Source organism: Diaphorina citri, unplaced genomic scaffold, assembly GCF_000475195.1.
Source record: "Diaphorina citri unplaced genomic scaffold, Diaci psyllid genome assembly version 1.1 scaffold66, whole genome shotgun sequence".
Taxonomy (NCBI): domain Eukaryota; kingdom Metazoa; phylum Arthropoda; class Insecta; order Hemiptera; family Psyllidae; genus Diaphorina; species Diaphorina citri.
In genome coordinates, this window is record NW_007377503.1 from 156,456 (window position 1) to 170,601 (window position 14,146).

General features: G+C 34.6%; 1 protein-coding gene across 1 annotated transcript in view; it reads left to right on the plus strand.

Annotated features, from left to right (window-relative positions):
- The first annotated feature begins 4,149 nt into the window (after positions 1 to 4,149).
- The window catches only part of LOC103519605 (serine proteinase stubble), a 42,326-nt gene continuing 32,329 nt past the window's right edge, over positions 4,150 to 14,146 (plus strand). Inside the window, exon 1 of the mRNA XM_008484699.2 lies at positions 4,150 to 4,287. Coding sequence (XP_008482921.2) covers positions 4,236 to 4,287 — 52 coding nt within the window. The 5' untranslated portion in view covers positions 4,150 to 4,235. The remainder of the gene's footprint in view (positions 4,288 to 14,146) is intronic.

A 14,146-nucleotide genomic window follows, 5' to 3' on the forward strand; every position in this document is an offset into this window, starting at 1 on the left:
AAAGTTCTGGGAACATCCCCAACCCCCTCACCAGAAGTTTGGACAGCATTAAGCAGAAGAGCCATCCATAAGCCAATTCCCCTTAAGGATGCTGTCCATTTTTACTTTCTTTACCAGTGGGTATCTTATGACGATCCTCTTGGTTTAACAGCTCATAAAAGTCATACACTGGTCAAACTAATCCAATTGTATAATTTACGATGCCAAAGACCCAAAAGGATTTCAAACTCAGAGCATATAGAAAAAATTAGCACCTCATTTATTCGATACCGTTAGTTTTCTTTGAGGCGATTTTATTCGATAAAATAGGATACACGAGTATGTGAGAGAGAATTATAGCTCTCTTTCTAATCCTAGTGGTTATTGGACTGGCCAAAAAGGTTCCTGGTTCGATTCTCGCTGGGCTTGAAAAAAATCAATATTTTCAAAAATTATTATTATTATTTTCAAGAGGTTTGATAGAGGGAACTGCTAAGGGCTTTGCTTCCCGAAAGCGAAGAGAGAAAGAAGACAGAATAGGAGCAAGCCAACCGTTCCGAAAAAGAACCTTATAAAAAATGAAGGGGGAAAAACATGTTGTCATATTTGCTGCAAAAAAGGAACTTTTTAGACATTCCTTTTAGCATAAACAAGATAAAATTAATTCATTTTCTATGCACAATATTTTGTAACCTCTATTGCTAAGGAATTGAGGATACAAAACTTAATATGAATCATCAACATCACAATACTATCAGAACAATACCTGAAGCTAAACTTCTCTGTAGGATCACTGATAGGATTTACCTTGGTTGCCCAACCAAAAATTCCCCGGTAAGACAGACAGTCATTTATCAACTACGCCTTCTTTGTTTTGGTTCAGAATATAGGTCAGTAACTCACGGATGCCTCTGATCCTCTTCTATCGTTATGGTTATCTTTGATTTTACTTTCTCACCAGCCCTTATAAAGCGCTCTCACGTGATTGTAGTTATGGTCTTTCAATAACTAGGGGGTTCTCAGGATATGAACTTGTAGTTGACAGCTATTGAATTTTCTAGCTCCGAGTATGTTTTCACAATTTTACTGACTCTTACTATCTAATACATAAAAATGAATGTTTGTGTGTGTGTGTGTGTGTGTGTGTGTGTGTGTGTGTGTGTGTGTGTGTGTGTGTGTGTGTGTGTGTGTGTGTGTGTGTGTGTGTTCTCAGGATATGAACTTGTGGTTGACAGCTATTGAATTTTCTATCTCCGAGTATGTTTTCACAATTTTCCCGACTTTTACTATCTAATATATAAAAATGAATGTTTGTGTGTGTGTGTGTGTGTTTGTTCGAACTTTATGCCTGGCCAAACCGCTCATCCGATTGCTATGAAACTTTGTGAACTTATTGCTTGCACTCCCGTGGAGGTTATAGGCTATTTTCCGATTCGTTTTTGTTAAGCTACGCCGAGCAAGACCACTAAATGGATGAGTGGCATGAACGGCCATGCCTCAAGGATTTACTAACAGAAATCCGGAGCGAGGCGACGGATTTCGGCTATTAGGTAATATAAATTTATTTTAAATCCGGAATTCTACCTTTAGAAAGTTGAAGAATTTTTCCCCCTTTTTTACCAGAAGTATTTCATATGAAATCATAAAAATACATAATAAACAAATAAAAAGTCAGAATTTGATCCTTAGGCTCCAAGATTATTAGATGAAACCGACTGAGGCATGATTGTGTCAGTTTTATATCAGGTACTGTTAGATCTACGAGCTTGAAACTACGTGTATTATTATCATCATCACTATTGAGTTAGGCTTCATTCTTGGTGTTTTACTGCTCATATTTATTTTCTTTCAACTTTCAAGTTGTAATGTGCTGGAAGATAACTATCATCATCATCATCATCATCATCATCGCTATTGAGTTAGGCTTCATTCTTGGTGTTTTACTGCTCATATTTATTTTCTTTCAACTTTCAAGTTGTAATGTGCTGGAAGATAACTATATGGATGACTAGAAGATAAGTAGATAACTGTGTCTGATATAAACTTTGAGAAACTATGACAGTATGAAATATATGACAATGATGCTCATCAAAATCATTTGGTTCAATCATTGACCTGGACACCAAAGTTCAGATAAGGATCTGACGGCACATTTTGACAGAGCATGGGGTTTCACCAATTAACCAAACACAAATACTTATAATTATCTGAGAAATTTATGGAAAGTTGTGCAAGATCGAGTGACATAACCCACTATACCAAAACCTGATGATCATATGAAAAGGTTTAATAACAATTCCAACAAAAGTTCAGATAAGGATCTGACGGCACATTTTGACAGAGCATGGGGTTTCACCAATCAACCAAACACAAATACTTATAATTACCTGAGAACTTTATGGAAAGTTGTGCAAGATCGAGTGACATAACCCACTATACCAAAACCTGATGATCATATGAAAAGGTTTAATAACAATTCCAACAATGAAATCTACTTGGTATTCTACGACATCGAGACATTCCTATTACATATCAAAACACTTTGAAACTTTCTTTTACATTGTGAGTCACCGAAAACACTTTGGCATGAGGATTTGAATAGCATTAGTCATGAGAGAGATCTAGGTTAACTGTTAGTGACATGGGCATAACACCTCTGCACCTACAAATAATTATTCCATGCAAAACACTTTCTTTTTTCCTTCATAAACCCGCATGTTAACCTAGAGTCATGTGGAATATGAACTCCAACTTTCTGAGGATTAGAACATTTTGAGTTTCCGTTGTGTTGTGTGATGTCGAAAGAACTAGGACAAAATAAGCGAAATTCTCTGTAATATTCAAATTTGAAGAAGTAAAACAATGCCCTAGATAGAATCTTTCAATGTCGCTAAGTGGACATCATGTGGGAATTTTACAATAGCAAGGTAGGTACGGCGTACCATCCATAGTTTAAAGCTAAGTTTCCACACTGGCATTATTCAGAATATCAACTTCTCACGAAATAGATAAAATTATTCAAGTAGGTAGATTAGAAAAAGTTTTGCTAAAATCTTCTTCTGCTCTCTTCCAGGTTGTCTTTTCACTGGAAAACATTAGCATGAGAGGTGTGAACCCTAAAGATAATATCAGGTCATAAACTCATGTTGGTCTAATCACGTGAGAAGTTTCCACAAGTCTCGTGTAGATATTTTAGCGGAGTATTTTGAGTTAGTTCCATGTTACGTACATATAGTACACTGATTTTTCACAATAGTCAGTACTTAGTGCCTATCTGCCTATGTTTCAAGATTTGAATGATGCTTAGAAAGAACGAAGAGATGTAACACCAAACACCATGAGAAGATCAAGCAGAGTCAGTGTCAGTTATATGCAAGTGAGGTAATTACAATTGAAGCGGAAAGTATTTTTATTATTCTTGAGAAGATCAAGCAGAGTCAGTGTCAGTTATATGCAAGTGAGGTAATTACAATTGAAGCGGAAAGTATTTTTATTATTCTTTCTAGAGACAAAAAACCATCCATCCTATTCACAGGATTTACAACTCCTTTGAAATATTCCGAGCCAGGCAAGAAAAAAAAGTGAAAAGAAATGGAAACATACATGAAAAGATTTTCGCTCAAGTGATTGAAACGATGGTCAGCTACTCAGCTTAGGATCCAGTGAAAAGAAATGGAAACATACATGAAAAGATTTTCGCTCAAGTGATTGAAACGATGGTCAGCTACTCAGCTTAGGATCCGAAGTCTATTCTCTACTGTTGCTTGAAGACCAAGAGGTATCTGGTTCCTGAGTTCATTCCCCCTCACAGGTGAAACTTCTTCCTTATGATTATCAACCTGTAGCTCGAACTCAGCTGACTTCAATTCATCTGTTCGTCAGTAAAAAATAATCCGTCGTACAACAACCAAATTTAAAAAGAAATGATTTTAAATTCAAAATAATGATCGGCAGTACTTTTCAAACTTTTCCTATTTTTGCCCAAAATTATCACAGTATTTTTTTCAAAGTTAGTTAATATTATATTTTAGAATAATTTATTTTCAAAATTAAATATTAAAATCCTCGCCAGTAATTATTTCAACGATAGTGATTCTTATTTTTTATTTTTTAGAATAATTTATTTTCAAAATTAAATATTAAAATCCTCGCCAGTAATTATTTCAACGATAGTGATTCTTATTTTTTATTTTTCGTAAAAATTTCCGTGTTGTTTTGATTTCGGTTTTATGCAGTTTTAAATTAAAATAATATTTATGTTCTTCAATACTACCACGGAGGTTTTAAATCCATCGACTATAACTTCAGGTAATGCAAATACAAGTTATTATTTTATTCTTATAATTTATTTATTTAGATAAGTAATTATATTTGTCTTACTTCTGGATACATAGGTAATACATTACATATTATATTAGACAACGTATAGCGAAGAAATTTTGCATACATTCTGCTCTTCTTGGAAAGATCCTTTTTCTTCCAAAGAAGAGAGATAGGTATTCATCATGCACAATCATATCGCTCTTTGGGCCTTTGAGCTCATGTGGGTCCTTCTCTTGGTTTTTCTGGGTGATAGGTATTTACAGGTGACTGAACTTTCTAATTTTATTCATACTTTCTAAGTATTTATATAAATGTAATAGAGTACATATAGGTAATGCATTACATATTATATTAGACGACGTATAGCGAAGAAATTTTGCATACATTCTGCTCTCTTTGGCAAGATCCTTTTTCTTCCAAAGAAGAGAGTATTCATCATGCACAATCATATCGCTCTTTGGGCCTTTAAGCTCATGTGGGTCCTTCTCTTGGTTTTTCTGGGTGATATTTACAGATTATTTTTGGTTTTTCTGGGTGATAGGTATTTACAGGTGACTGAACTTTCTAATTTTATTCATACTTTCTAAGTATTTATATAAATGTAATAGAAACAAAAAGTTTTGCTCTGTAATGGGTAAAAGTCATGGGTATGTATATTACATGTGTAGATCTTGGGCTATTAGGTGTATTGATAAATTAAATGTTCAAAGATTTAAATCTAATATCAACAAATACCCCTTTGTATTGAAATTTTGTTCCTATTCACTCGTGTAGGTATTCATCATTCTTTATACTTACAAGATGTAAAGTCATATTGGGATTTGATTAGTAAAGATATTGCAGTGTTGAAAGCATGATCAGTAGTCAGTAAGGTTGAGAGCAGACAACTTTAAAACGTAATAAAAACTCGACTTGTTATCAGAATACTAGGATCTACAAGATGTAAAGTTATATTGGGATTTGATTAGTGAAGATATTGCAGTATTGAAAGCATGATCAGTAGTCAGTAAGGTTGAGAGCAGACAACTTTAAAACGTAATAAAAACTCGACTTGTTATCAGAATACTAGGATGAGATCTTTCATTTGAACTTTGTAGAGTACCTACTACGGCGTACTGGGACAACCAAGTTCAAGATCATGGAAAGAAATTCGACTTTCTAAAATGATTTTATAATTTAAATAACCTATTTCTTTATCGAACTACATTATTATTAATATTATTATAAGTGACTAAATTGTCAAAAGACAATATCGCAGACAACACAAATTTCTGTACAAGTTTTTCTGTCATGGGTTTACAAAAGCGAAAATAATAATAAAATCAAAGAATTTCTAAAGACGGAAGAATATCTGAAAATTTTATGGAGAAATAGGTAAAACATCTTCTTCCGCACATGATTGAAAGTCTGCCACTGACCTGAAAATCGATGAAGTGCTGAAGATCTATAATACATACTAGGCATACCATGAAACCAAAATATCTTTAGCTAAACCTAGCTACTTTTAGCTACCTTGTTTCTTTCTATTCCATTGTTGTTGTTTTGAAATGACTCTTGTGCTATGAAATTTTGGAAATACGTAATACTCTTGGAGGTGCTGAAATTCCATATTATCTGTTTCTGGAGACTTATTCCTAGATTACAACGAACTTGACAGTTGTCATGTCAATCGTAACATTGTAAAACCAAATCAACTCAAACCGAGTCAATATCAGACCCTATTCTGTGAACAACAGCCGAGTCAGTCTTCTAATAGAAAATAGACACGTGACAGAAAACCTGACATCCAGCAGATATGGTATCATATAGTAGTAGACAACCACTGAACCAATCCATTGAACGCAGGAAAGAGTACATTAACACCAATAGACGATGCACGAGATAAGAAAACAGTGATTAATTAAGTTTTTGTCTAAAAAAAATATTAAGGTTACATCTAGAGCTGTTTTCACGGTATAACAACGTAAGGATAACGTTATGTTGGAACGTCTCTGTGGTAATCTACATTACTTACCGATACCATGAGACATGAGAATCTACTTGAAGCACAATCTAACTGTACCTACCTATAGTTTATAAGAAAATAAAATAAAAACCCGACTCATCATCATCATCCGTGCGGAATTACACATATTAAGCTATAATTAAATATTGTAATGCTCTGAGCTTCGGAGAGTATAAATAACTATTTGCTGGAATGGTTCATTGGAATCGTGTGATTTTTATTATCAAAGGTAAAGGTTATTTGAACTTGGAGAATCCGTGCGGAATTACACATATTAAGCTATAATTAAATATTGTAAGGCTCTGTGAGCTTGGGAGAGTATAAATAACTATTTGCTGGAATGGTTCATTGGAATCGTGTGATTTTTATTATCAAAGGTAAAGGTTATTTGAACTTGGAGAACAGGGTTCTAGTTCTACGTCTAGAGACGAATGATTCACGAGATGAGAAAGGAAAGAATGGACATAACAGTAAAACTGAGATTCAGTCTGTAATAACACTCAGCTTTCTAGACACAGTAAATTCATTTGCTCTCCTATTAGACTCTAAGAGGATAAGATATGGGTTGAAAATTCCAGCTCATACCTACACTTCAATAACACAGAAAATCCTACAAACTACTTATGAGATTCAGTCTGTAATAACACTCAGCTTTCTAGACACAGTAAATTCATTTGCTTGACTATTAGACTCTAAGAGGATAAGATATGGGTTGAAAATTCCAGCTCATACCTACACTTCAATAACACAGAAAATCCTACAAACTACTTTCAGCTAGAATGGTGATAGGTAGAAGTATTTCATATGAAATCATAAAAATACATAATAAACATATAAAAAGTCAGAATTTGATCCTTAGGTTCCAAGATTATTAGATGAAACCGACTGAGGCATGATTGTGTCAGTTTTATATCAGGTACTGTTAGATCTACGAGCTTGAAACTACGTGACAGAAATCCGGAACGAAGCTACGGATTTCGGCTATTAGGTAATATAAATTTATTTTAAATCCGGAATTCTACCTTTAGAAAGTTGAAGAATTTTTCCCCCTTTTTTACATGTGTTGGCATATTAGAATTAGAATAGGTATTTTGATGTTGAAAAAGTTTTAGAAATGTTAAAAAAAAACATAGGTAATACATTACATGTTTTATAAGTCTTTTGGTTTATTTTGAAGGAAAAGCGGATCATCAGCTATTGACCCTGTAAAAACATCAAATATTTTTGAACCAAGTCATGGAAGCCCTGAAACCCAAGGATTTAAAATCAGCAACATATTCTAGTTTCTAGTATATCATACATAGGTAATACATTACATGTTATATAAGTCTTTTGGTTTTTTGAAGGAAAAGCGGATCATCAGCTATTGACGCTGTGGAACATCAAATATTTTTGAACCAAGTCATGGAAGCCCTGAAACCCAAGGATTTAAAATCAGCAACATATTCTAGTTTCTAGTATATCATCATTATTTATCAATTCTGTCTGATCGTTTTTCGAGTTAACATTGTCTGACACGTACCCTGTCTGGACTTAATTATCAACATTTTGAAAATTTCAGTCTCAGACTCATTAATTGAAATAATTGGTTTGTCTAGATTTAAATAATAGGGACTTATTTCTACAGGGTTCACAGGACGAAAATGTTGAAAAAGATGAGTGGTTCTCCGCCTTTTCCATTCAAATGGACAGTATTAAGCAGAAAGAAACCAGCCAACAGAAACCATCTTTCAAAACCCCTAAACGCGTAGCTATTAAGTATTTTCATTGAACATAATACAGAAAGAATCTTCAGTGATCTTACTTTTTACGGGGTTCACAGGACCAAATGTTGAAAAAGATGAGTGGTTCTCCGCCTTTTTCATTCAAATGGTCAGCATTAAGCAGAAAGAAACCAGGAAACAGAAACCATCTTTCAAAACCCCTAAACGCGTAGCTATTAAGTATTTTCATTGAACATAATACAGAAAGAATCTTCAGTGATCTTAATCTTTCAACAGGAGCGAACCACTGAAAAATTTACATACTTTTGGATTGGATGGTTCTTTTCTGCTTATTTCTGTCCAAATTCAAATTGCCCTCTTTCGAACCATCTCCTCATATTTCGAGCAACCTCATTGGCCCGTTATTAGTCTTGGAAGTTAAAACAAATAATAATATAGAGATTGTAGATCATAGCATTGTTCTATTACCAGTGGTTCTTAAACATTCGGGTTCTTTTCTGCTTAATTCTGTCCAAATTCAAATTGCCCTCTTTCGAACCATCTCCTCATATTTCGAGCAACCTCATTGGCCGGTTATTAGTCTTGGAAGTTAAAACAAATAATAATATAGAGATTGTAGATCATAGCATTGTTCTATTACCAGTGGTTCTTAAACATTCGTACATGGTTGTATCCCTTTTACAACTTAGGTATCTAGTTGATAAAGCATGAATCCAAAGAGAAGAAAATAGTGGACGCGCCAAATTTTCAAATACGTAGACCAAGAGAAAGGAGATGATAGGAAGAAGCCTGAAATTATCAGTGGATGTGCTAAAATCACCTGATTTTATTTAACTACCATTAAACCGTTATTCTTTCTTCCATTGACTTTTTACATGGGCATCTTTCTCTCAAGAAGATTTGGGAATAAATGCTAAAGTACCTATATATTAGTGGATGTGCCAAAATTACCGAGATATAATGCGAATTTTTCCTCTCAAATGATTTTTGGATCAGAACTCGCAAAAAATGTACGATATACTTACTTTGAGGACCGCTGTTACAGTTTGGTGTTTAGTTCCAGTACGCTGTTATTTCATTGTACAACCTTGTTGGTTATTATCCTTCGGCAGTCCCAAAACAACCGTTCCCATTGAAAGCCACGGACATCACAGAAGATGAATATGAAAATACCGTTCTTGTTAAACCGAACAGATCGCGGAGTTCACAGTGAACTTCGCTAAGAAATGGGGAATATCTCAGGACTAGTCTTCTCTTCTTCTTCTTCTTCTTCTCGTCCTTCTTCTTCGTTTTCTTCTTCGTCTTCTTCTTCTTCTCCTCCTTCTTCTTCTTCTCTTCCTCCTCCTCCTTCTTCTTCTCTCCCTCCCCTTATTCTTCTTCTTTTGTTCAAGCAGAATTTGCATTTAGTAGTCATTTAGTTAAAATAACATCGGCAATTCCATAAAAATGACATGAGAATAATATCGAAAGGCGATAGGTCCCAAGATTGTAACCATTCTAATGTCTAGGATAGTAAGGTCTAACAATAATTATAAACCCTAAAACCTACAAGTACCTACATACGTAAATATCTATCTGCCTACCTGAGTAGGTGCATCAAGTACATGTGTTGACAGAGTGGTAATTATAGTCCTTCTGGTCGATAATTATAAAACCAATATCGATATAACGGAATCCATGAGACCCGGAATACCTATCTCAGGACTAGTATCCTCCTCCTATTATTATTATTATATTACACTTTATTAGGTTCTTCTCGTCCTTCTTCTTTGTTTTCTTCTCCTTTTTCGTTTTCTTCTTCTTCTTCTCCTCCTTCTCCTTCCTCTCTTCCTCCTCCTCCTTCTTCTTCTCTCCCTCCCCTTATTCTTCTTCTTTTGTTCAAACAGAATTTGCATTTAGTAGTCATTTAGTTAAAATAACATCGGCAATTCCATAAAAATGACATGAGAACAATATCGAAAGGCGATAGGTCTCAAGATTGTAACAATTCTAATGTCTAGGATAGTAAGGTCTAACAATAATAATTATAAACCCTAAAACTTACAAGTACCTACATACGTAAATATCTATCTGCCTACCTGAGTAGGTACATTAAGTACATGTGTTGACAGAGTGGTAATTATAGTCCTTCTGGTCGATAATTATAAAACCAATATCGATATAACGGAATCCATGAGACCCAATTTTGAGAGAATTATACGTTCCGCTTTGCTCTGAGTATTTCTACCGGTACATATGTGAGATCATGGAGAGTTTCAGGCCAATATGTATGACCTTTAGTTTTAATCTTCGCGGAAGTAGGTAATCAGAACCTTTCTATAACCTTTCTTTTTGTTGGGAATCTTCAACAAATTTGACAAGAAGGGAAAATGATTACAATTACATTCCTAGAACAAATATGCATACGTAGTTGAAGGAGACATTCTTTTTATAGATTGGAAAATAGATAAAATTATTCAAGTAGGTAGATTAGACAAAGTTTTGCCAAAATCTTCTTCTGCTCTCTTCCAGGTTGTCTTTTCACTGGAAAACATTAGCATGAGAGTTGTGAACCCTAAAGATAATATCAGGTCATAAACTCATGTTGGTCTAATCACGTGAGAAGTTTCCACAAGTCTCGTGTAGATATTTTAGCTATTCAAATTTGAAGAAGTAAAACAATGCCCTAGATAGAATCTTTCAATGTCGCTAAGTGGACATCATGTGGGAACTTTACAATAGCAAGGTAGGTACGGCGTACCATCCATAGTTTAAAGCTAAGTTTCCACACTGGCATTATTCAGAATATCAACTTCTCACTTTTTCTGCTCAAATGAAATTCATACCTATGATGAAATAGACTCTTATATTCATGAAGTAAAGACACTTATCCATGAAGTCCGGTCACTTTGGTGGCAAGATCTGAGATCTGCCGTGATCTTATTCTTGGTTATATTCATGAAGTAAAGACACTTATCCATGAAGTCCGGTCACTTTGGTGGCAAGATCTGAGATCTGCCGTGATCTTATTCTTGGTATTGTGTTGTTATCTTCTTCACATCTTTTCAATTCTTTCTTTGTTGAGATTGAATAATTGAATACCTAGTTACTTCTGATTCCATTGATATCAAATTCGAGCCTCTACATTGGAAGAAAGGCAAAATGTTACGTTTCTTCATGATCTCTGTTTTATATTAGTTGTGATTTTTTTAAGGTCCTTGCTCCTTGGTATTATTTCTAATGCTATATTATTGTATTTATTGATATACAGGAATATGCTTTTGTAATTCAATTCGCTTTAAGTCATTAAGATGGATCAAATCTTATCTTTGAAACTCTCACTATTGTGTAGATATCTGACGCATGTGTCCAGAAACAAAATAAGTTTCTACTTGAAGGCATTGTCATGATGAGGTAGGTACTTCTTTGACGGATTTTTTTTTTTTGCAATTTGTCTTTTTGGCTATTGTTGATTGAGGTTTGTATTCGATTGAAATGAATTCACAAGTACAGTAATTGCGTCCGAAATCATTTCGAATTAATCCAATTATATCAATTCAATAGCGTGTAGTTAGAAGTTATAAACAGTCCTGTTATGTCACTAAACATCTGTAATAAATATGATTCAATGGATAGAAAAGGAAGCGACAGAGGAAGGAAAAAGAAATACTCAAGTCATTTCAAAAAGAAAACCATGAATTAAGATTTAATTGAAATTCTATTTAGATATTCTCATTTCGATCTTTTTGATAGGCTACTACCAACGCATTTATTTATCCTCCGAAGTTACTTGGAATTTATTATTAATTAGGTCGTAGGAAGCAATAACTTGATTCTGACACAATTTATTGTTCCTTTTAAATTAAGATTCTTTGATATCACTTGGAATGGTAATTATGCATAAGGCGCGTCAATGGCAAATTTACTCAAAATTTCTATATAAGAGGAAAAACTTACTTTAAGAGTGTTCTAGATGTAGTTTTGACTGGCGCGAACGACATGTTGTAACACATAGTTAAAGGAAAAAAGAAAAAAAAAATGTAGTTCATTTGTGCGTTTAACCTAACACTGGTCACTGCTCATTTGTACGTTTAACCTAACCCTAACCTAACACTGGTCACTGCTCATTTGTGCGTTTAACCTAACCCTAACCTAACACTGGTCACTGCTCATTTGTGAAAGTTCCTTTTTGCGTTCAACCTAACCCTACAATAACACTGGTCACTGCTCATTTGTGCGTTTAACCTAATCCTAACCTAACACTGGTCACTGCTCATTTGTGCGTTCAACCTAACCCTACAATAACACTGGTCACTGCTCATTTGTGCGTTTAACCTAACCCTAACCTAACACTGGTCACTGCTCATTTGTGCGTTTAACCTAACCCTAACATAACACTGGTCACTGCTCATTTGTGCGTTTAACCTAACCCTAACATAACACTGGTCACTGCTCATTTGTGCGTTTAACCTAACCCTAACATAACACTGGTCACTGCTCATTTGTGCGTTTAACCTAACCCTAACATAACACTGGTCACTGCTCATTTGTGCGTTTAACCTAACCCTAACCTAACACTGATCACTGCTCATTTGTGCGTTTAACCTAACCCTAACCCAACACTGGTCACTGCTCATTTGTGAAAGTTCCTTTTTGCGTTCAACCTAACCCTACAATAACACTGATCACTGCTCATTTGTGCGTTTAACCTAACCCTAACCCAACACTGGTCACTGCTAGGTCAAGACTATAAGAACATTCATCACTTCGAGGTGTCTGAGATGAAAATTTTGAAGCATCAAATTCTGGAGAATTTGCACTTCCTTCTAGCCAGGGTTGAATCATAAAAAGATATTTTATGTTGGAAACAGCGATGTAATTGTAAAAACATTGTCAATAGATAATTGGATAGGTACTCTATCATTTCTATCAATATTGAAAATATACGGAAACCAGAGATGAGTCTCTACCTAGGTGTTTTTATGCAACAATATCAGTCATAGATATTATTTACCATACGAAGTCTTGGGATGCATCTTTGGATAAACGAGAATAGAAGAAGTTCGTCTTTTATCAACTTTTTCAATTTACTATATTGAAAATATACGGAAACCAGAGATGAGTCTCTACCTAGGTGTTTTTATGCAACAATATCAGTCATAGCTATTATTTACCATACGAAGTCTTGGGATGCATCTTTGGATAAACGAGAATAGAAGAAGTTCGTCTTTTATCAACTTTTTCAATTTACTTTTGTGAAGTCTTTTAACTAGGGTCATTTGGTATGTAAGTAATTTTACAAAAGATATGAGCTCTTCTTTCTCTCTCGAGTCCATTTGGTACTTTGACACAGTCCTTTTCTTTAAACATGTGATTGGCCCAAATTTACCTTAATGTGACTTAAGGACAACAATTCGTTCAAATATACGGAGTGAATCCGTGATCCTGTGTTTATGTTAGGGAGTATGAACTTGGAAATTTCATTGCCATCTAAATAGGTGTTCTCTACTTGTAAATCCTGTAACACCTTGACTTCATTCCAAGGAATCCAAAGTTCATCTTGAAAGTAGGTAGTTGGTACCTATGTTTATTTCTCGCATCAGCAAAAAACAAGGCTTGGAAACTAGGTAGTATGATGTAAATGAAGTCGAACCAAACCATCCTCATGATTCGAACACGCTGCTCTCAAACTATTCCACATTCCGAATACAAATATATGATAAAATGTGTATCTAGACATTCCTAAATGAGAAACCGTTAATATTATCAGCAAAAAACAAGGCTTGGAAACTAGTATGAAGTAAATGAAGTCGAACCAAACCATCCACATGATTCGAAAACGCTGCTCTCAAACTATTCCACATTCCGAATACAAATATATGATAAAATGTGTATCTAGACATTCCTAAATGAGAAACCGTTAATATAAAAACTGTAAGTACCGGTGCTTCTAGCAGCAAGGGCACACAAGTTACCCTGATTGTCTGAGAGATTAATATGCAGAATCCTGGACGACTGGAATTTATAGTCATCCTATATCCTAAGCATGCATTTTGTGGTAATTAGAAAGGAGAAATAGATTGCTGACCTGATTGTCTGAGAGATTAAGATGCAGAATCCTGGACGACTGGAATTT